The sequence below is a fragment of the Coregonus clupeaformis genome, chromosome 36, assembly GCF_020615455.1.
Source record: "Coregonus clupeaformis isolate EN_2021a chromosome 36, ASM2061545v1, whole genome shotgun sequence".
Classification (NCBI taxonomy): Eukaryota; Metazoa; Chordata; class Actinopteri; order Salmoniformes; family Salmonidae; genus Coregonus; species Coregonus clupeaformis.
In genome coordinates this window covers 17,876,977-17,899,828 of record NC_059227.1, presented here as the reverse complement: position 1 = coordinate 17,899,828, position 22,852 = coordinate 17,876,977, and the positions used below count along the sequence as shown (strand labels likewise).

At 46.8% G+C, this 22,852-nt stretch overlaps 1 protein-coding gene across 1 annotated transcript in view; it reads left to right on the top strand.

Annotated features, from left to right (window-relative positions):
• The window catches only part of LOC121552657 (solute carrier family 35 member F1), a 133,223-nt gene that overhangs the window by 45,626 nt on the left and 64,745 nt on the right, over nucleotides 1-22,852 (top strand). Inside the window, exon 2 of the mRNA XM_041865648.1 lies at nucleotides 11,904-12,079. Coding sequence (XP_041721582.1) covers nucleotides 11,904-12,079 — 176 coding nt within the window. The remainder of the gene's footprint in view (nucleotides 1-11,903; nucleotides 12,080-22,852) is intronic.

Sequence of the window (22,852 nt, the reverse complement as noted above, 5' to 3'; positions counted from 1 at the left end):
GATTCACCTGGTCAGTCTATGTTATGGAAAGAGCAGGTGTTCTTAATGTTTTGTATACTCAGTGTATATTAAACACAGGAAAATGATGTTGTTGACTGCACTGGACCTTTAAAGTAAAGAATTGGACTCTTATCAAAGACATCATACACAGTCCATTCTTGAACCACACATTATTCTCACCATGCATTGAAGGTTTGAATTAAATCTATTGAGTAAGTGGTATTTAAGTCAAGCAGACATGAAACACAAAACCATGATGCCTAGAACGTTTTTTTTTTAAAGGTTAGCATTGTAATTGGAAGAAACACATGGGTTTATCAATGTAATAATTTACATAAAAATTCTATTAAAATGTAATTGTTCTGTCTGACTTTTCCAATGGCCTGTTCTGCACCAGTCTGCCCAGATTAATGCCAGAGAGAGAGACGGTTAGAAAGAGAGGGTGAGAGAGGTAGAGGGGGACAGTGAGTCACCAGTGTAGTAGTGATGGGGGGGGGTCAATACAGTTACATATCGGGATATTTTCACGATGTATTGTTTTGACAATATTGCAATATTATTTTTGCGCTAGTTGGCTGTACCTGCACCAAAACCCCAGTATCTTTCCTTCATAGCTTGTTCTCGATCTACAGTACGTTTTAAATAAGGAGGCAATTTGTTTTCAGCTCTCTCCTGTCCCTCTGCAGCAGACATAAGGTGAGCAATATGTTTGGACCATGGAATCGCAATAAAATCACAGTATTGAATATATATAGAATTGTGAGAATCGCAATACATATCGTATCGGCACCTAAGTATCGTGATAATATCATATCTTAAGGTTCCTGGCAATTCCCAGCCCTGCAGTATATGGAGTTGGACTAGGGACTCAGGGAGTCTCGTCACCACAGGGTTCCCAGACAGCAGTGCAGACAGGCCAGGCCAGGGTCACACCACCAACAGTGTGTGTTTAGCACAGTCATGATCTCCTTAGATAATCACCTCCTGCTGCACTTGCTGTACTTTGTGTGTGAATATGCTTGTGCGTGTGTGTACGGGGCAAGGGGGTTAGTTGTCAGGGTGTAGACCAGGCCTCTCCCCAGGGGTCTTAGTTTCTGCTACTGGCCAGATGGTGCCCTGGGCCGCCTGGTGCCCTCCACTGCCACCCCTACCCCAGCCCCATCTGCTCTGCTCTGCTCCCCAGCCCCACCCCTACCCCAGCTCCATCTGCTCTGCTCCGCTCCCCAGCCCCACCCCTACCCCAGCCCCAGCCCCATCTGCTCCGCTCTGCTCCGCTCCCCAGCCCCACCCCTACCCCAGCCCCATCTGCTCTGCTCCGCTCCGCACCCCAGCCCCACCCCTACTCCAGCCCCATATGCTCTGCTCCGCTCCCCCAGCCCCAGCCCCACCCCTACCCCAGCCCCGGCCCCATCTGCTCTGCTCCGCTCCGCTCCCCAGCCCCACCCCTACCCCAGCCCCATCTGCTCCGCCTCCCCAGCCCCACCCCTATCCCAGCCCCATCTGCTCTGCTCCGCTCCCCCACCCCTACCCCAGCCCCAGCCCTACCCCCAGCCCCATCTGCTCTGCTCTGCTCCCCCCACCTCTACCCCTACCCCAGCCCCATCTGCTCTGCTCCGCTCCCCAGCCCCACCTCTACCCCACCCCAGCCCCATCTGCTCTGCTCCACACCCCAGCCCCACCCCTACCCCAGCCCCATCTGTTCTGCTCCGCTCCCCAGCCCCACCCCTACCCCAGCCCCATCCGCTCTGCTCCGCTCAGCTCCCCAGCCCCACCCCCAGCCCCATCTGCTCTGCTCCGCTCCCCAGCCCCACCCCTACCCCAGCCCCATCTGCTCTGCTCCCCAGCCCCACCTCTACCCCAGCCCCATCTGCTCTGCTCCGCTCCCCAGCCCCACCCCTACCCCAGCCCCATCTGCTCTGCTCCGCTCCCCAGCCCCACCCCTACCCCAGCCCCATCTGCTCTGCTCTGCTCCCCAGCCCCACCCCTACCCCAGCCCCATCTGCTCTACTCCGCTCCCCAGCCCCACCTCTACCCCTACCCCAGCCCATCTGCTCTGCTCCACTCCCCAGCCCCACCTCTACCCCTACCCCCATCTGCTCTGCTCCGCTCCCCAGCCCCACCCCTACCCCGGCCCCATCTGCTCTGCTCCGCTCCCCAGCCCCACCTCTACCCCTAGAAACACCCCTACCCCAGCCCCATCTGCTCTGCTCCACTCCCCAGCCCCACCTCTACCCTACCCCCATCTGCTCTGCTCCGCTCCCCAGCCCCACCCCTACCCTACCCCCATCTGCTCCGCTCAGCTCCCCAGCCCCACCCCCAGCCCCATCTGCTCTGCTCCGCTCCCCCAGCCCCACCCCTACCCCAGCCCCATCTGCTCTGCTCCGCTCCCCCAGCCCCACCCCTACCCCAGCCCCATCTGCTCTACTCCGCTCCCCAGCCCCACCTCTACCCCTACCCCAGCCCCATCTGCTCTGCTCCACTCCCCAGCCCCACCTCTACCCCTACCCCAGCCCCATCTGCTCTGCTCCGCTCCCCCAGCCCCACCCCTACCCCAGCCCCATCTGCTCTGCTCCGCTCCCCAACCCCACCCCTACCACAGCCCCATCTGCTCTGCTCCACTCCCCAGCCCCACCTCTACCCCTACCCCCATCTGGTCAGCTCCGCTCCCCAGCCCCACCCCTACCCCAGCCCCATCTGCTCTGCTCCGCTCCCCAGCCCCACCTCTACCCCTAGAAACATTTATCTGTGCAAATGAGCCGGCCGTCTCCAGTGGGAGGTGACCTAGTTTGGATTAAACAATTGTTCACGTCCCTAGTTTTAGACGTGCCTACGGTGACACCCATGGTGTAGCCACTGTGGTGGATGTGAGGTACCCCACTCCGAGAAGGCCTTCCAGAATACCAGAGCTGGAGCAGGGGGGCTCAGTTGTGGAGGTGTACCGCACTTCCTCCTGTCATCCCCAGGAGGATGGCTCTCTCTCGCTCAGTCATTTCATTGCTCCTCTCTACCTTTCCTGTAGTATCTCTTTCCCAATCTCTCTCTCCCTGTCTCCTGCTGTGGAGGTGGAGGTGTCTCTCAGTATTCTGCAGAGCAAGGCAGAGTGTCTATTGAGAAGGAGCCACTCTGCCCGTCTCAAACAGGAGGGAATTAAATTGTATATTTACTCCTGGAAGAAGATGGAACCTTTGTAGGTCATCCCACCGATTCCGATCGAAAAATATGCAAATAATTTGGGGTAAAATGGTGTTTGATTGGGCTTTGAGAATGGAGTGGGAGAGAGGCAGGGTGGCACACACACATGATGGTGAGAGGCCTGGAGGAGAGGGAGTAAGGGAGGGAGGGAAGGTGAGAGGAAAATCAATGGTTGTGTAAACACAGCACCCTTCTCTGTGTTTTTGGTACTAAAAGTACCAAAAAGCCCCATTAAAACCACATAGAATGTATGTGTTGCCACCCTAGGGTCATGCACTTCTGATGAACTTTTATTTTGAAAAAACGTAAAATACCGTCATACTGTCAAAAACAAGAAAAATATTGTGATATGATATTTTGGCCATATCACCCAGCCCTAGCTGGGGGGGCTTCTCTGGGGCTGGAGCTGAACAGTAATGAGCCTTTTTTACTTCTAGATATGATTCAGGTAAAATTAAAGGCCAGGGTGAATCACTTGAATGCACATTGATTTACCCATGATTTAATCTCTGAGTTTGAACTGTAATTGGTATTTTCAAAAGAGAGGCAACCAAATTTACCTTTTTTGGTGTTGATGTTGAAGTTGTAGCTATTTTCTAAATTACATGCACCCTCTCGCAATAACCTCTCACAGTGGTAAAATATCTCAGTGGTAAAATATCTCAACGCAATAATTTTCAAATGCCCCTGACCTCCTTCCTTTGTAGTCTTATACCGTTCCATCAAATCCACCTTAAAGCATTATTTCATATGCTCTCTGACTCATCTTTGAAACCAGACAGGGTCATTCTTTCAGGAGAAATGTAATTTATTTCCCTTTGTTAAATCCATCAAAAATTGTCTTATAAAAGCCTCAAAAATTCTCTCTCTCTCTCTCTCTCTCTCTCTCTCTCTCTCTCTCTCTCTCTCTCTCTCTCTCTCTCTCTCTCTCTCTCTCTCTCTCTCTCTCTCTCTCTCTCTCTCTCTCTCTCTCTCTCTCTCTCTCTCTCTCTCTCTCTCTCTCTCTCTCTCTCTCTCTCTCTCTCTCTCTCTCTCTCTCTCTCTCTCCCTCTCTCTCTCTCTCTCTCTCTCTCTCTCTCTCTCTCTCTCTCTCTCTCTCTCTCTCTCTCTCTCTCTCTCTCTCTCTCTCTCTCTCTCTCTCTCTCTCTCTCTCTCTCTCTCTCTCTCTCTCTCTCTCTCTCTCATTCAACCTGATTTGTCTCTGTGTGATCATAGTTACTAAACAGAAGGCAAGAGGGGATTGACTACAATGTGTTTTTGTTGTTGTCCAAGGACTTGCAATGCTCAAGGATGATTTTGATTCTGTAGGGACTATATTTGTAGAGAGGAAGTCAAAGGAAAACATGGGTCTCCTAGAGAATATGTAGAGCGGGAGATGGGCTTGGTAGATTGATGCCTCTTCTATAAGGGAGAACTCTGAGAGATTCAACCCTAATTCATTTAGGTCTCGACTAAGGTAATACTACTTGGAGGAGTAAGTCATTGGACAAAAATTAAAATATATCCATATTCAATCCTGAATATAATTGCCTTAGAGGAAAGTAAATTGGTTTCTATCTAAATGCAAATGTCTGCATCTCTGTGTATTTGGTGCAATGAAACCATGCATAAATGTGCACCTTTGGAATATGCCGTTTTCTGGCCATATCATAGCTATCAATCAATCAATCAATTTTATTTTATATAGCCCTTCTTACATCAGCTAATATCTCGAAGTGCTGTACAGAAACCCAGCCTAAAACCCCAAACAGCTAGTAATGCAGGTGTAGAAGCACGGTGGCTAGGAAAAACTCCCTAGAAAGGCCAAAACCTAGGAAGAAACCTAGAGAGGAACCAGGCTATGAGGGGTGGCCAGTCCTCTTCTGGCTGTGCCGGGTGGAGATTATAACAGAACCATGCCAAGATGTTCAAAAATGTTCATAAGTGACAAGCATGGTCAAATAATAATCAGGAATAAATCTCAGTTGGCTTTTCATAGCCGATCATTAAGAGTTGAAAACAGCAGGTCTGGGACAGGTAGGGGTTCCATAACCGCAGGCAGAACAGTTGAAACTGGAATAGCAGCAAGGCCAGGCGGACTGGGGACAGCAAGGAGTCACCACGGCCGGTAGTCCCGACGTATGGTCCTAGGGCTCAGGTCTCTCAGTTGGCTTTTCATAGCCGATCATTAAGAGTTGAAAACAGCAGGTCTAGGCTAGGCTTTGATATAGAGATGAATTATGTTTGACTTCTGCCAGTAACTGTGTGTGTACATGTATTATGGTGTACCATCATATGCTATAGTATGAACTGTTCTATTTGCTCTTTAAAATGAATACTGTGTACGTTTAGGTCCCTTAAACTCAACTCTGGACCTCGAAGCCAGTTCCACTGCGTTTTTTTCATTTTCCCCCTCTAATCAGGGACTGATTTAGACCTGGGACACCAGGTGTGTGCAATTAATTATTAGGTAGAACAGAAAACTAGCAGGCTCCGGACCTCGTAGAGTAAGAGTTGAATACCCCTGGTTTAGGGGTTCAGAGTGTAACTCTCAGGCCCGTGAAGTCCTACCTGTGTATTTGCAGATTTAAGCAAACATGACTTGAAATCCCATCATCAGCAGCTGCTAATGGCCTAGCAGTACAGTATGATTAGCACAGCAGTGTATGTACACTAAAGCCCTTTGACGCTCAACTGGAAAATGCAAGCTAACGAACATTACATTGCCCTCCCAGACTCATCAATATCTATGCTTCTCCTAGTGTTATGAATCTGGCTCCACACAGAAATGCTCACAGCCCACAGCTGTAATTAAAGGTGTCTGGGAGAAAATTGGAAAATAAACTCTCCACAATAGGCTTCTGTAGCTGCAGAGAGGGAGGGAGAGAGAGAGGCTTGGAGCAGTTGGATATCTCTGCTCCATCAGATAATGTCGTTATCTCAGAATTATCCACCAACGCAGCCTTGGCGGAACCCGTGAAGAGTTTACATTACACATCAATTGATAGTAAACCAAATGAGGGAGTGGTGAGACTGCTTTGCATTTCAACACAAAGCGTTGAGCATTAAGTATTTGATGTTTAGGGTTTTTGGTCAATATATGCATTAATTCTTAGGCCAATAGAACATATTTAACATACATGTTGTGTGATTAGCAGAGCAAGTCAAATATATCAACACCACCTGTAGTGTGTCTCATAAGCAGTACCTCTGAATATTTGATAAGATGAAACACTCAGGTCAGGTCACTGTTGTGGCTTGTCCATAGCGATTCAGTTTGTTAATATCATAACTTGTCTGTGCCACTGAAAGCGTTGCATGCTAATTCCCTTCAGCTGAAATGATCAGTCCAGGCTCCAAGGGTAGCAGTGGATCTAATTGGTTTCCCTGAGCTGACCGTGCATCTGTCTGGTTTACCTCTTCATGTTTATATCATATTATTGTGTACCTCATTTCATAAGCTGGCCTTTGAACTTTTCCTCTATAAAGGACGCACACACTTCCTATTATTTCCCACGCATTCCTAATGAGATTTTAAATGAACTGAGTCAAGGGAACGAATATTAATGTATATCGACTGGCTCGAGTGTATGCCTGTTTGTTGGTCCTTTACTACAGCTCTGTACTGGATATGCAGATATTGTGTTGGAGCTGCTTTGCATTTGCGCACGTCTCTTCCGGTGTGTGTGTGTGCCCATGCGTGTTCTCCCCTGTCCCTGTGTGTAGGTGTAGAGGGCGCAGCGACAGGGCTGATTTGTGCACTGTGGTCTCTCTGGGGGGGAGAGGGTTGTGTGTGTGTGTGTTAAGACTTGATTGACAGCTCTTTCTTCCCCTCTTTCATCTCCAGCCAGAACTGACATATCCCAATACTGTATTTCACAACATACACAATCAAAGAGATGGACTCCACAGCAGGGTTTTAGTTAGGAAAATGTGGCGCCGGTTGTTCGACCGGCAGCATTTTTATTTACTGGACATTTGAGAAATGTAACGGACCCATAGGCATTGGGTGCATAAACTGATTAGGGCGTCCACCCACGGTGCTCAGAATGACAGAAATCACATTTTGATTATGGTAATTCATATTAACAGAACATGAAAGTCGAGGATGCAACGATGTGCAGTCGTTCTTACTGAATTCTGATGCTGACTTTGAAGATGTTAGAATAACTGTCCACGTTTAGGCTACTTTTCCTCAGCCAACAAGACAAGTAATGAACAGAAAAATCACTAGCCTATGTCAATCTACTATCTCCCAGAGTAGAAAAGTTTACCTCTTCTATTGGTCAGCTTGTTGAGAAAGAAATAGCTTATTCCAAACAGACTCTGGGACGATAGATCCCAAATTCATACAGCCTAGGTTACATAAAAAAAGTTAAAAAGCAATGAGTCTGATGCAACAGATCAGAATGTTTAGCTTAAAAATGTTGATAAACTATTATTTTGTCACATTATTAGCACAGAAATGGGCACAAGGCAGTAGGCTACGTGCAAATGTTAATTCCATAATGCAATTAGTGGGAAAACACCGTTGTCAAAAGCGCCATGCACATGTGAGCAGTTTCATGTGACAGAGATGAGAATATCCATTAGAAATGTAGTAAGAGGGGAGATCTAATATTCAACAACTAGCATGGGTTGCTAATATGACTAGGATTGTGCCTTTGGCTACTGGACAATGAAAGAAAGTTGATATAAAATAATTGCCTCCATGGATATGGTCTGATTTTGGCTTGGCTACTTTGAAGCAAGGTAAGGCATGTCTCATAATATGTAGTTAAACGTTCAGGTTTCAAACAATTAAGTATTTGTTTTCTAAATGCAAACTGCCTTCAGCTTATTGCAAAGTGGTGTGTGATGCGCTGATGAAGCCTGCCTTCGGTTGCCTATGCATTTGCTGTTTGAGACAACCTGTTCTCAGAGCATTTCGTATGATTTTGTATGTAAAGTCGAACACTCCATTTAGTATGATATGTATTAATTTGTGGATGTCCATCATCCATTTCGTATGATATGTTACGAATTTGCAAAATGTACAATATGTTACGAATTTGCTAAACGTATGAAATGTTACGAATTCTAATTTTTTGTGGCTAATGTTAGCTGGAGGCCAGCGTTAGCTAGGCTAGGGGTTAGGATTAAGGTTAGGAGTTAAGTTAAAGGGTTATGGTTATGGTTAGGGGAAGGGTTAGCTAACATGCTAAGTCGTTGCAAAGTAGCTAAAGCGTTGAGCTTTAGTTGAAAAGGTGCTAATTAGCTAAAATGCTAAAGTTGTCCGTGATGAGATTCGAACACGCAACCTTTGGGTTACTAGAAGTTTGCGTTATACGCCCACCCTTCCAACCCGTGGGTTGCTAGACGTTTGCGTTATACGCCCACACCTCCACCCGACCAACCACCCTCCTTTCGTTTTTTGACTTAAGTAACCTTCTGTCTTATGTAACCATACCAAACGTAACATATCATACTAATTTGAGTATCCTGGATTTACATTTACTATGTTTTGTCTTTGAGACCATGTGGTTTGAGATGCTGTAGCAGCAGCTCTTGGCTCTGACAGATTTTCCACTCAAAGGCTCTGTATCTGTATGCTATACACGTGATAAATAAGATACAAAACGAATATACTGTACACGTGCCAATTTAATTTAAAAAAAAGTTCACTATATGCATTAATTCTTAGGCCTAGAGAACATATTTAAAATACAGTACCAGTCAAAAGTTTAGAAACACCTACTCATTCCAGAGTTTTTCTTTATTTTTACTATTTTCTACATTGCAGAATAATAGTGAAGACATCAAAACTATGAAATAACACATATGGAATCATGTAGTAACCAAAAAAGTGTTAAACAAATCAAAATATATTTTATATTTGAGATTCTTCAAAGTAGCCACCCTTTGCCTTGATGACAGCTTTGCACACTCTTGGCATTCTCTCAACCAGCTTCATGAGGTAGTCACCTGGAATGCATTTCAGTTAACAGGTGTGCCTTGTTAAAAGTTAATTTGTGGAATTTCTTTCCTTCTTAATGCATTTGAGCCAATCAGTTGTGTTGTGACAAGGTAGGGTTGGTATACAGAAGATAGCCCTATTTGGTAAAAGACGAAGTCCATATTATGGCAAGAACAGCTCAAATAAGCAAAGAGAAACGACAGTCCATCATTATTTTAAGACATGAAGGTCAGTCAATACGGAACGTTTCTTCAAGTGCAGTCGCAAAAAACATCAAGCGCTATGATGAAACTGGCTCTCATGAGGACCGCCACAGGAAAGGAAGACCCAGAGTTACCTCTGCTGCAGAGGATAAGTTCATTAGAGTTACCAGCCTCAGAAATTGCAGCCCAAATAAATGCTTCACAGAGTTCAAGTAACAGACACATCTCAACATCAACTGTTCAGAGGAGACTGCTTGAATCAGGCCTTCATGGTTGAATTGCTGCAAAGAAACCACTACTAAAGGACACCAATAATAAGAAGAGACTTGCTTGGGCCAAGAAACACGAGCAAGGGACATCAGACTGGTGGAAATCTGTCCTTTGGTCTGATGAGTCCACATTTTAGATTTTTGGTTCCAACCGCTATGTCTTTGTGAGAATCAGAGTAGGTGAACGGATGATCTCCGCATGTGTGGTTCCCACTGTCAAGCATGGAGGAGTATGTGTGATGGTGTGAGGGTGCTTTGCTGATGACACTGTCTGTGATTTATTTAGAATTCAAAGCACACTTAACCAGCATGGCTACCACAGCATTCTGCAGCAATACGCCATCCCATCTGGTTTGGGCTTAGTGGGACTATCATTTGTTTTTCAACAGGACAATGACCCAATACACCTCCAGGCTGTGTAAGGGCCATTTGACCAAGAAGGAGAGTGATGGAGTGCTGCATCAGATGACCTGGCCTCCACAATCACCCAACCTCAACCCAATTGAGATGGTTTGGGATGAGTTGGACCACAGAGTGAAGGAAAAGCAGTCAACAAATGCTCAGCATATGTGGGAACTCCTTCAAGACTGTTGGAAAAGCATTCCAGGTGAAGCTGGTTGAGAGAATGCCAAGAGTGTGCAAAGCTGTCATCAAGGCAAGGCATTCCATATGTGTTATTTCATAGTTTAGATGTCTTCACTATTATTCTACATTCTACAAAATAGTAAAAATAAAGAAAAACCCTTGAATGAGTAGGTGTGTCCAGACTTTTGACTGGTACTATACATGTTATGTGATTAGCATAGCAAGTATAGTCAATGATATCAACACCACCTGTAGTGTGTCTCATAAGCAGTACCTCTGAATATTTACTAAGATGAAATACTCAGGTCAGGTCACTGTTGTGGCTTGTCCTTTGGGTCTCAGTTTTTTTATATCATAACTTCTCTGTGCCACTGAAAGCGTTGCATGCTAATTCCCTCCAGCTGAAATGATCAGTCCAGGCTCCAGGGGTAGCAGTGGATCTAATTGGTTTCCCTGAGCTGACCGTGCATCTGTCTGGTTTACCTCTTCATGTTTATATCATATTATTGTGTACCTCATTTCTATAAGGACGCACACACTTCCTATTATTTCCCAGTCATTCCTAATGAGATTTTAAATGAATTGAGAGTGAACGGAACAAATATTAATGTATATCGACTGTATATCGTGTATGCCTGTTTATTGGTCCTTTACTACAGCTCTGTACTGGATATGGAGATATTGTGTTGGAGCTGTTTTGCATTTGCGCATGGCTCTTCCAGTGTGCGTGTTCTCCCCGGTCCATGTGCCTGTGTGTAGGTAATATAATAAGATGCCATTTAGCAGACGCTTTTATCCAAAGCACTTATAGTCATGTGCGCATAGGGTAGTGGGATAGTAGTGGGATCGAACCCACTACCCTGGCATTACAAGCGCCATGCTCTACCAATTGAGCTACAGAGGGAGTAGCGAAGGGGCTAATTTGTGCACTGCGGTCTCTCTAGGGGGGAGAGGTGTGTGTGTGTGTGTGTGTGTGTGTGTGTGTGTGTGTGTGTGTGTGTGTGTTTAGACTTGATTGACAGCTCTTTCTTAATCTCTTTCATCTCCAGCCAGGACAGACAGGTCCCACCACTGTATTTTACCACATACACAATCAAAGACACAGGCTTGGGCTAAAAAAAGGGAATAGGGTGTTATAGCCAATAGGAGAGCACCATATGGAAATAAAGGAGGATGTCATTGGCCAAAAGTAGTACACTTTATGGAGAATGGGATGTCAAACTCAGTGTCCCAAACCACCTGTTGAAGAAAAAGAGGAAGCCAGGCTAAGTGTCACAATGGCTGATGGAGGGTGTTTGTAAACCCTGTCCTAATATAAATCAGACTGGAAGACCTGGATGTGCCTCACACTGCTGGAGAGGCTATGTTGTAATGAATTCAGAAGGTGACAACTCTGTGGGAAACAGTGGGATGGAGAGATGGGTCTGTGGTTGATTGGGACACCTGTTGATCTGCTGTTGTAGCTAGGGCCATGAGTTTTTACCAGACCATGTGACCTGACCATGGAAGCCTAAATACACAGGCATAAGGAAGAATATACACGTTCAAATATTTGAAATGAAAGACCAGAACCTTCTGTTCTCTGGCCATGCATTTACAGTATGTGAATGTACTGGATTACACTAGCTGTGTTCCAATGCCCTTTCCAGTCAGTGGTTTAGTAGCTGTGCTGTAATACCAGTGTGTAGTAACACTGTCTTACCTGCCTCTCCTCTCCAGGGAACTTCTAGTAACTCTGGCTCTGGGCCAGGTCCTGTCTCTGCTCGTCTGTGGCATCGGGCTGACCAGCAAGTACCTGGCTCATGAATACCACGCCAACACGCCCGTGTTCCAGAGCTTTCTCAACTACATCCTGCTGTTCCTGGTCTACACCACCACGCTCGCCGTCAGGCAAGGTACGACACTGGTCACGCATGCACTCATGCAGGCACACACACACATGTTCGCACGCAACTGGACACAACAGGTGTCAGTTGCTCAGGTCATACCTGAGTGCAAATAGAGACTATAACAGGATTTAGTATTTTTTATATTTTATTATGATTCTTCTTGGGGTCCAAACAGGAAACAAAACACAAATAATAATATACATAACACTACATAATACAATACATAATTCAATGCAAAATACAATACAAAATATATAAAAATGTCTGTCTCTTCATAGTACCCAGTAAGGTGTTCTTTTATCTGTTTTTTGAAACTGGTTTTATTGCTAGCTTGAGTTACCTGGGGTGGCAGAGAGTTTCATGTAGTCATGGCTCTATTTAATACTGTGCGTTTCCAAGCCTCTGTTCTGGACCTGGGGACTCTGAAGAGACCTCTGGCTATATGTTTTGTGTGGTACCGATGAGTGTCCGAACTTGAACAGACAGTTTGGTACCTTTAACCCATCAACACCTCGCACAAAGACCAATAGTGATGCAGTCAATCTCTCCTCAACTTTGAGCCAGGAGAGATTGACATGCATACCACTGACATTCGCCCTCCGTGTACATCTAAATGCAATACATGCTGCTCTGTTCTGGACAAACTGCAATTTTTGTCCTTCTTTGCCATACATAACCACACAACTGGGCAGTAGTCCAGGTGTGACAAAACTAGGGCCTGTAGGACCTGTCTGGTTGATTTACAGTGCCTTCTGAAAGTATTCACACTCCTTGACTTTTTCCACATTTTGTTGTGTTACAGCCTCAATTTAAAATGGATTAAATGTAGTTTTTTTTGTCACTAGCCTACACACAATGCCCCATAATGTTAAAGTGGAATTATGTTTTTGTCTTGAGTCAAAAAGTATTCAACCCCTTTGTTATGGCAAGCCTAAATAAGTTCAGGAGTAAGTATTTGCTTAACAAGTCACATAATACGTTGCATGGACTCACTCTGTGTGCAATAATAGTGTTTAGCATGATTTTGGAATGACTACCTCATCTCTGTACCTCACACATACAATTAACTGAAAGGTCCCTCAGTCGAGCATTGAATTTCAAACAGAGATTCAATCACAAAGACCAGGGAGGTTTTCCAATGCCTCGCAAAGAAGGACACCTATTGGTAGATGGGTTAAAAAAAAGCAGACATTGAATATCCCTTTGAGCATGGTGAAGTTATTAATTACACTTTGGATGGTGTATCAATACACCCAGTCACTACAAAGATACAGGCGTCCTTCCTGACTGAGGAAGGAAACTTCTCAGGGATTTCACCATGAGGCCAATGGTTTAATGGCTGTGATAGGAGAAAACTGAGAATAGATCAACAACATTATAGTTAGTTACTCCACAATACTAACCTAAATGAGAGTGAATAGAAGGAAGCCTGTGCAGAAAAAAAATATTCCAAAACATGCATCCTGTTTGCAATAAAACACTAATGTAAAACAGCAAAAAATGTGGCAAAGAAATTAACTTTATGTCCTGAATACAAAGCGTTATGTTTGGGGCAAATCCAACACAACACATCACTGAGTATCACTCTTCATATTGTCATGCATGGTGGTGGCTGCATCATGTTATGGGTATGCTTGTCATCGGCAAGGACTAGGGAGTTTTTTTGGATACAAATAAATGAAATAGAGCTAAGCACAGGCAAACTCCTAGAGGAAAACCTGGTTCAGTCTGCTTTCCAACAGACACTGGGAGATACATTCAAATTTCAGCAGGACAATAACCTAAAACACAAGGCCAAATATACATTGAAGTTGCTTACCAATACAACATTGAATGTTCCTGAGTGGCCTAGTTACAGTTTTCACTTAAATCGGCTATGGCAAAACTTGAAAATGGCTGTCTAGCAATGATCAACAACCAATTTGACAGAGCTTGAATATGTTTTATTAGAATAATGTGCAAATATTGTACAGTGTGCTAAGCTCTTAGAGACTTACCCAGAAAGACTCATAGCTGTAATCGCTTCCAAAGGTGATTCTGACATGTATTGACTCAGGGGTGTGAACACTCATGTAAATTAGATAATTCTGTATTTAATTTTCAATAAATGTGCAAAAATTTCTAAAATAATGTTTACACTTTATCATTATGGGGTATTGTGTGTAGATTGGAGATTTTCAATTCAGTCTTTAACACAACAAAATGTGGAATAAGTCAAGGGGTATGAATACTTTCTAAAGGCACTGTAGATGTCAAGAAAGCAGAGCAGCGCTTTATCATGGACAGACCACTTCCCATTTTAGCAACCATTGAGTCTATATGTTTTGACCATGACAGCTTGCTATCTAGAGTTAGTTTGATTCCTACTAGGTGGATATTATATTGTAGCAGTGTAATAGTACACGTATTCGTACTGAAACGTACCGGACACGAATTTGGCGGGCGGGTTGTTTTATTTGCCCCCCCCCCTCCTCCAAGTTTTCTGCACCAAAAAATGTAAGACTATAAAAACACCAGGTCGGGTCAGGTAACGTTTTTTTTCTTCTGGTTATCTTGATCTCTGGCTCCCTCTTGAGTAATTTGTATCTTATTTAATCAAACAGAGCGCTTAAAGCATCAGACAAGGACAATGCATATAGTTGATTTTATTAAAACACATGTTTTAATGTCTACAGTGGCTTGTGAAAGTATTCACCCCCTTGGCATTTTTCCTATTTTGTTGCCTTACAACCTGGAATTAAAATGGATTTTTGGGGGGTTTGTATCATTTGATTTACACAACATGCCTACTACTTTGAAGATGCAAAATATTTTTTATTGTGAAACAAACAAGAAATAAGACAGAAAAACTGAAAACTTGAGCTTGCCTAACTTTGAATAGCCACCTTTTGCAGCAATTACAGCTGCAAGTCTCTTGGGGTATGTCTCTATAAGCTTGGCACATCTAGCCACTGGGATTTTTGCCCATTCTTCAAGGCAAAACTGCTCGAGCTCCTTCAAGTTGGATGGGTTCCGCTGGTGTCCAGCAATCTTTAAGTCATACCACAGATTCTCAATTGGATTGAGGTCTGGGCTTTGACTAGGCCATTCCAAGACATTTAAATGTTTCCCCTTAAACCACTCAAGTGTTGCTTTAGCAGTATGCTTATGGTCATTGTCCTGCTGGAAGGTGAACCTCCGTCCCAGTCTCAAATCTCTGGAAGACTGAAACAGGTTTCCCTCAAGAATTTCCCTGTATTTAGCGCCATCCATCATTCCTTCAATTCTGACCAGTTTCCCAGTCCCTGCCGATGAAACACATCCCCACTGCATGATGCTGCCACCACCATGCTTCACTGTGGGGATGGTGTTCTCGGGGTGATGAGAGGTGCATTTTCCTTGATGGCTAAAAAGCTCAATTTTAGTCTCTTTAAGCAATGGCTTTTTTCTGGCCACTCTTCCGTAAAGCCCAGCTCTTTGGAGTGTACGTCTTAAAGTGGTCCAATGGACAGCCTTCAGGGTTATCTGTGGTCTCTTTGTTGCCTCTCTGATTAATGCCCTCATTGCCTGGTCCATGAGTTTTGGTGGGCGTCCCTCTCTTGAACGGTTTGTTGTGGTGCCATATTCTTTCAATTTTTGAATAATGGATTTAATGGTGCTCCGTGGGATGTTCAAAGTTTCGGATATATTTTTATAACCCAACCCTGATCTGTACTTCTCCACAACTTTGTCCCTGACCTGTTTGGGAGCTCCTTGGTCTTCATGGTGCCGCTTGCTTGGTGGTGCCCCTTGCTTAGTGGTGTTGCAGACTCTGGGGCCTTTCATAACAGGTGTATATATACACTGAGATCATGTGACAGATCATGTGACACTTAGATCGCACACAGGTTGACTTTATTTAACTAATTATGTGACTTCTGAAGGTAATTGGTTGCACCAGATCTTATTTAGGGGCTTCATAGCAAAGGGGGTGAATACATATGCACGCACCACTTTTCACTGTTTTAAAGTCACCATTGGCCTCATGGTGAAATCCCTGAGCGGTTTTCTTCCTTTCTGGCAACTGACTAAGGAAGGACGCCTGTATCTTTGTAGTGACTGGGTGTATTGATACTCTATCCAAAGTGTAATTAATAACTTCACCATGCTCAAAGGGGTATTCAATGTCAGCTTATTATTTTTTTACCCAGCTACCAATAGGTGCCATTCTTTGTGTAGTTGTCGTCATTATCCACAGTTTTCTATTGATGATTCTGACTGATTCAGAGCAACATGGATGTTAAGGTAGAAGGGTGTGGAGCATGAGAATCTGCCGCAAGATAATAAAATGTATGCCAAAAAAAAAGGAAACAAATAAATGTATGCCAGGTCTTACCTCAGCCCACACATAATCTTTTCACACACCTTCCCTTCTAGGCGCCCTTGCTTGGATTTGCACCTCACAAATCCTCAAATAGAACAAACGTGTAAGTGTCTCAGAGAGAGAAAAATGTAGGAATGTATAACTTTATAATAATAGAGCTGAATAGCAGTAGCATCACATAGATATTCTTAATTGATGCTCTACATGTAACAAAGCCTTCTCTCTATGTTAGCTTCAATCACTCCTATTCTGTTCAGGCAGGTCTGTATAAGACAGCCAGGTTATCATAACATCACTGAAGGCTAATTATTCTGGGCTCTGCTAGCTTGGCCCTTTGAATGATCTTCTCTGTCTCTGGTGAGTTGGTCTTGACAAGAAGCAGATAGCATAGCCATGCACTGGAATCATGCAGGTGTCATAAAAAATGTATAGGTATGTAACGGTAGCTGTTGTTCAACCAACCATCACGTTGCTACCAAATTAATAGACAGGGGCTCTTTGTGTGACGTATGCAGTTGTCAGTAGTTATAATATATGTAATTATAAATATACAAACATATTATTTCAGAGCAAGCTGTTCTCTGTTAGAAAGCGTGGCTACTTTTTCAAGAGGCTCCTGGCCAAATTGGTCCCGTTCTTTGTTGTGTAAGGCCATAGACAGAGTCTGTCTGTAATAGGGAGCAGCGGTAAGCATGACCATGCACAGAATGAATAGTGATGGTTAAGTGCCTTACTGGAAGGGAGACTACAACAGGAGCAGCTGCCTACTCCGGCTCTGCAGCCAACAGCCTAACAGTTCTGTTGTCACTTGTAGCTAAAGTTGTTACAGTAACGGATCAAACTATGATTAAATTAATATACAGTTATACAGCAATAACCCTCTCATAACCAACAATCTTTTTTGATCAAACCACCAGTTTATTCTGAGCTGCGCTGAAAAACAAAACATTGACAACAAACGTATAGCCTAACCAACAGTGCTTAAACTGCAACCACTTATTTGCCTTGACCTCATAGTGCTTGTACACCCCACCATCCCACTGGTTTGTTTGGGATTAACAGAATTCACTATCCACTAGTCCACGGGTTCCTCCTAACCTTTGGCTCTGACCACCACCTATGGTAAGTGTAAGGGTAAGCAGCAGCAGCACCTCTACTCAATTATTCCTGACTTGTGAAATGAATTGGTGCTCAGCTCCTCTCCCCTGGCAGCTAGGTAGTTTTTCCTTCTCCTTCACCCCTACTCCCAATAAGACTTCCTGACTTCTAGACCCTGGCCTAGCGGAATCGGGGTCAGCAGGAGGGCCGAGCTGGCACTCCCCCAAGGCTTCTCTCGCTCTTCCTCTCTCTTTCTTCGCCTCTCTCTCTCCCTCTCTCTCTCAACCCCCCACTCTCTCTCCTCCCCCCACTCTCTCTCCTCCCCCTCTATCGCTCTCAAGTGTATCACTTATCACAGGAAGTGAGGCGAGGTGATTATTCATATTAATACGCTGAGCTGGTTATTAATTACATTGGGTTAATGCTGATGGTTGATAGCAAGTCTTTTCTCAGGCTGCACCATCAGTGGTGGCTGCCTCTCCCTATTAAAGTGCATTCATATTACAGCAATTACCCAGCACTGAACCCCACTGATTGGGAGGGATATTAAATACACACAGACAGAGCTAGCTCTAATGTGCCTGTCACGAAGTTGCTAAGCCAGAACCCAGAAGCAGACCAGGACAAGGTAAGTTGAAACGAAGGTGAGTGTTTATTACAAATTCAAGAGTGATGCTGAATAATCCAGGGAACAGAGCGGGCGGCGTTGATTAGTTGTTGGGGGTGCAGTGGTTGATCCCATCCTGGGTCGGCAGCCGCCGACCACCAGGCAGAGGTTGGATGAAGGTTCCGGACGGGTGACTGCAGATGGAGCAAAACGGGGGTAAGTAAGCAACAAACCAACAAGGTGCAAAAACAACAAAACTAACGCTAGGCTCTAAGACTGATACTCTGGTAAACCTACTGTTCATGGCTAACGATCCGGCAGGGGACTGGATGTTAGGCCAGAGCCTAAGAAGGGTGATGATCAGGACCAGGTGTGCAGATTGCTGATGGGATGCAGGTGCGGAAATCAAGAGAGCTCCCCGGAGCGTTCCCGAACCCTCGGGAAACTGGAGATCACGAACAGAAAAACTAGTCACCAGACAGGACCCGACTCAGACTGCCGGGATCGTTACAGTACCCCCTCCGACGAACGCCACCGGGCGGACTCCCGGAGCGCCAGGATGGAGGCGGTAGAAGTCACTGATGAGGTCAGCATCTAGGACCTGTCGCCGCGGAATCCAACTCCTCTCTTCAGGACCATACCCCTCCCAGTCCACGAGATACTGGAAACCCCGGCCCCGCCGTCTGGAATCCATGATGCGACGCACCGTGTAGGCAGGACCACCTCCGATCATCCGAGGAGGAGGAGGAGGAGGCGGAGGAGGCAACAGAGGACTGAGGAAAACAGGCTTGAGGCAGGAGACATGAAAGGTGGGATGGACTCTGAGCGTCCTCGGTAGTTTGAGTCGAACTGCCACTGGATTGATCACCTTCTCCACCACAAACGGACCAATGAACTTCGGTAACAACTTCCTAGACTCAGTCCGTAACGGAAGATCCCGTGTGGCCAACCAAACCCTATCTCCGATGGTATAGGTGGGAGCGGGGATCCGCGACGATTCGCCTGGAGCTGATACCGGTCCGAACTCTAAGGAGTGCCTTTCTGGCCCGATGCCAGGTCCGGTGGCAACGACGAATATGGGCCTGAACAGAAGGCACTGAGAGCTCCTTCTCCTGAGAAGGGAACAGGGGAGGTTGGTAGCCATACAGGCACTGGAAGGGAGACATCCCAGTGGCAGATGTAGGGAGAGTATTGTGGGCATACTCAACCCAAGGCAACTGAGAGACCCAGGAGGTGGGGTTGGAAGAGACCAGACAGCGTAGCGTGGATTCCATCTTCTGGTTGGCTCTCTCCGCCTGACCATTGGATTGGGGGTGAAAACCAGATGTGAGACTGACTGTAGCTCCAATGGCCAAACAGAAGGACTTCCAGACAGCAGAGGTAAACTGAGGGCCACGGTCGGAAACGATATCACTGGGCAAACCGTGGACCCTGAAAACCTCCCCTAACCAGGATCTCGGACGTCTCCGAGGCAGAGGGAAGCTTGGCAATTGGCACAAAGTGGGCGAACTTGCTGAATCTGTCCACGATAGTCAGAACGACCGTGTTCCCCTCAGAAGCGGGCAACCCAGTGACGAAGTCCAGGGCCAGATGCGACCATGGTCGCCGGGGAATAGGAAGGGGGTGAAGTAGTCCAGAGCTGGGCCGATTGGTACTCTTATTCTGCGCACACACTGGACAGGCAGCAACAAAACCCCGAGTATCCTCGGCCATGGCAGGCCACCAAAAACGTCTGCGAAGAAACGCCATTGTCCGAGCCACGCCAGGGTGACAAGCCATCTTGCTGGCGTGGGACCATTTGAGGACAGCAGGACGAACCGACTCAGGCACAAACAACCGACCGGGTGGACCGTTACCGGGACCGGGCTGAGTCCGAAGGGCCGCCAGCACCTCCTCCTCAATCTTCCACATAACTGCTCCCACGACGCAGTTCCGGGGAGAATTGTCTCGGTCTTGGACCCACTCTCCTCCGTCTTGGAGAACATCCGGGACAAGGCGTCCGCCTTGCCGTTCTTAGATCCAGGTCGGAACGTCAGGGAAAACTTGAATCGTCCGAAAAACAACGCCCACCTGGCCTGACGGGGAGTTGAGACGTTTAGCCGATTGCACGTAAGCAAGATTCTTGTGGTCAGTCCAAACAATAAACGGTTGCTCCGCCCCCCCAACCAGTGGCGCCACTCCTCCAAGGCAAGTTTCACCGCGAGAAGCTCCCGGTTACCCACATCGTAATTCCTCTCCGCAGGCGAAAGGCGACGAGAGTAGTAGGCGCAGGGATGGAGTTTACTGTCCGTGGAGCATCGCTGCGACAGGATGGCGCCAACTCCCACATCAGACGCGGTCCACTTCAACGACGAACTGACGGGCCGTGTCCGGTTGAGAGAGAATCGGTGCGTTGGTGAATCGCCTCTTCAAATCCAGAAACGCTCGATCCGCCTCCGGATTCCACTTGAAGGTCCTGATACTGGAAGTCAAGGCAGTTAACGGAGCGGCCACACGGCTGTAATCCCGGATGAATCTGCGGTAGAAATTCGCAAACCCCAAAAATCTCTGGAGCTGCAATCTCGTACCGGGCTGGGCCCATTCCAGAACCGCTCTAACCTTCTCCTGGTCCATCCTAATCTCTCCCTGGAGATGATGTACCCGAGAAAGGATGTCGTGTGGGCGTGAAACTCGCACTTCTCGGCCTTCACGAACAGGCGATTCTCCAACAATCGCTGCAGAACCTGCCGGACATGCTGGACGTGGTCGGAAGGTTCCTTCGAGAAGATCAGAATGTCATCCAGGTAAACAAACACAAAGAGACCGATCATATCTCTCAGGACGTCGTTCACCATACTCTGGAATACCGCTGGAGCATTGGTCAGTCCAAACGGCATCACCTGATACTCGAGTGACCCATCGGTGTATTGAAACCCCGTCAACCACTCGTCCCCCTCTCTGATCCGGACCATGTGATACGCATTGCGTAGGTCTAGCTTGGTGAACATCGTAGCACCCTGTAAGGAGTCGAAGGCAGAACTCATCAAGGGCAGGGGATACTTGTTCTTGACCGTGATGTCATTCAACCCCCGATAATCAATACACGGTCGAAGAGAGCCATCCTTCTTACCCACAAAGAAGAATCCTGCCCCCAGGGGTGATGACGAGGGACGAACGAGACCAGCAGCTAGGGACTCCTTGATGTAGGTCTCCAAAGCCTCACGTTCAGGTCGGGAGATACTGTATAACCTTCCCTTGGGGTAGACAGCTCCAGGGAACAGGTTGATGGCACAATCATATGGTCGGTGGGGGAGGGAGTGACAGAGCCTTCTGCTTACTGAAAACTTCCCCCAAATCGTGATATGTCTCGGGAACCAGGGACAAATCTGGGGGTTTAGCCTCAATCACCTGACTGGGAACCGAATGGGGGCAGGCAGTCTTGAGACAGTTAGCATGACAATCAAGGCTCCAACTCGTTACCTTGCCCCGTCACCCAATCGAACGTGGGATTGTGTTCCTTCAGCCAGGGGTATCCAAGGACCAGAGGAACATGGGAAGACGGCAGAATGAAGAATGAAATCATCTCAGAATGATTCCCCGACAACCGCATCTTAACCGGTTCAGTCCTCATCGTGATACGTGCCAGACTACTGCCGTTCAGAGTGGTCGCTTCAATGGCTTCCGGCAATTGCTCCTTGGAAAGCCCCAGCTGTTCCACCAACTCGGCATCAAGAAAGCTTCCATCGGCACCTGAATCGATAAAAGCGTTAATCGCTAAGCTCTGATTCCTGTTCACAAGGGTAGCCGGGAAAACGGGGTCTGACAGAGGTACTGAGAGAGTTGAAACTGGCTCGCTAAAAGTCCTCCCAACTTTAGCGAGCCGGGCAGTTTGACGACCGCCGGGAACAAGTGGAGATGTAATGTCCCGAGCTACCACAGTAGAGGCAGCAGTTGGTCTTACGTCTATGTTGACGCTCCTCCTTGGTTAACCCGTGCCGCCCCCACTTGCATGGGTTCAGAATCGGGAGAGAGGACCTCTCCACTAATCCTTTGTGGTGGAGAATGATCGACGTGTTCTGGTCCACCACCCGACCCGACTGGGAACTGAGAAGCTGATCGATTGGACGGACCCCATTGCTTCTCCCTCCTTCGCTCTCGGACTCGATTATCCACCCGAATAGACAAGGCTACCAAGCTGTCCAGGTCACTAGGCTCCGGATAGGAGATCAACTCATCCTTGAGCTGCTCCGACAGACCCTGGTAAAAGGCCGCTTGCAGAGACTCCTCGTTCCACCCACTCTCCACAGCCAACGTCTTGAACTCGATCACGAAGTCGGCCACGCTGCGAGTTCCTTGGTGAAGCGAAAACAGGCGCCTAGCTGCGTCCCTCCCTCGGACGGAATGGTCGAAGAGCTTCCTCATCTCGGCCGTGAACCCCTGGTATGAAGCCATGCAGGGGTCTTGTCGTTCCCAAACGGCTGAAGCCCACTCCAGCGCTCGACCACGCAGCAACGCAATCACAAAGGCTATCCTAGCCTTGTCTGTGGCATAAGAGTAGGGCTGTAGATCGAACACTAATCCACACTGCATAAGGAAGGAACGGCATCTTCCCAGCTCCCCCTCATATTTATCCGGCGTCGGAACCTTGGGCTCACGGAAGGACACAGCTCCAGAAGCGGCAGGCGAGATGGGTGAAACCGGTAGTGGATCCTCCACCGGAAACTTGCGTTGGTTCTGGACCTCCGTCAGACCG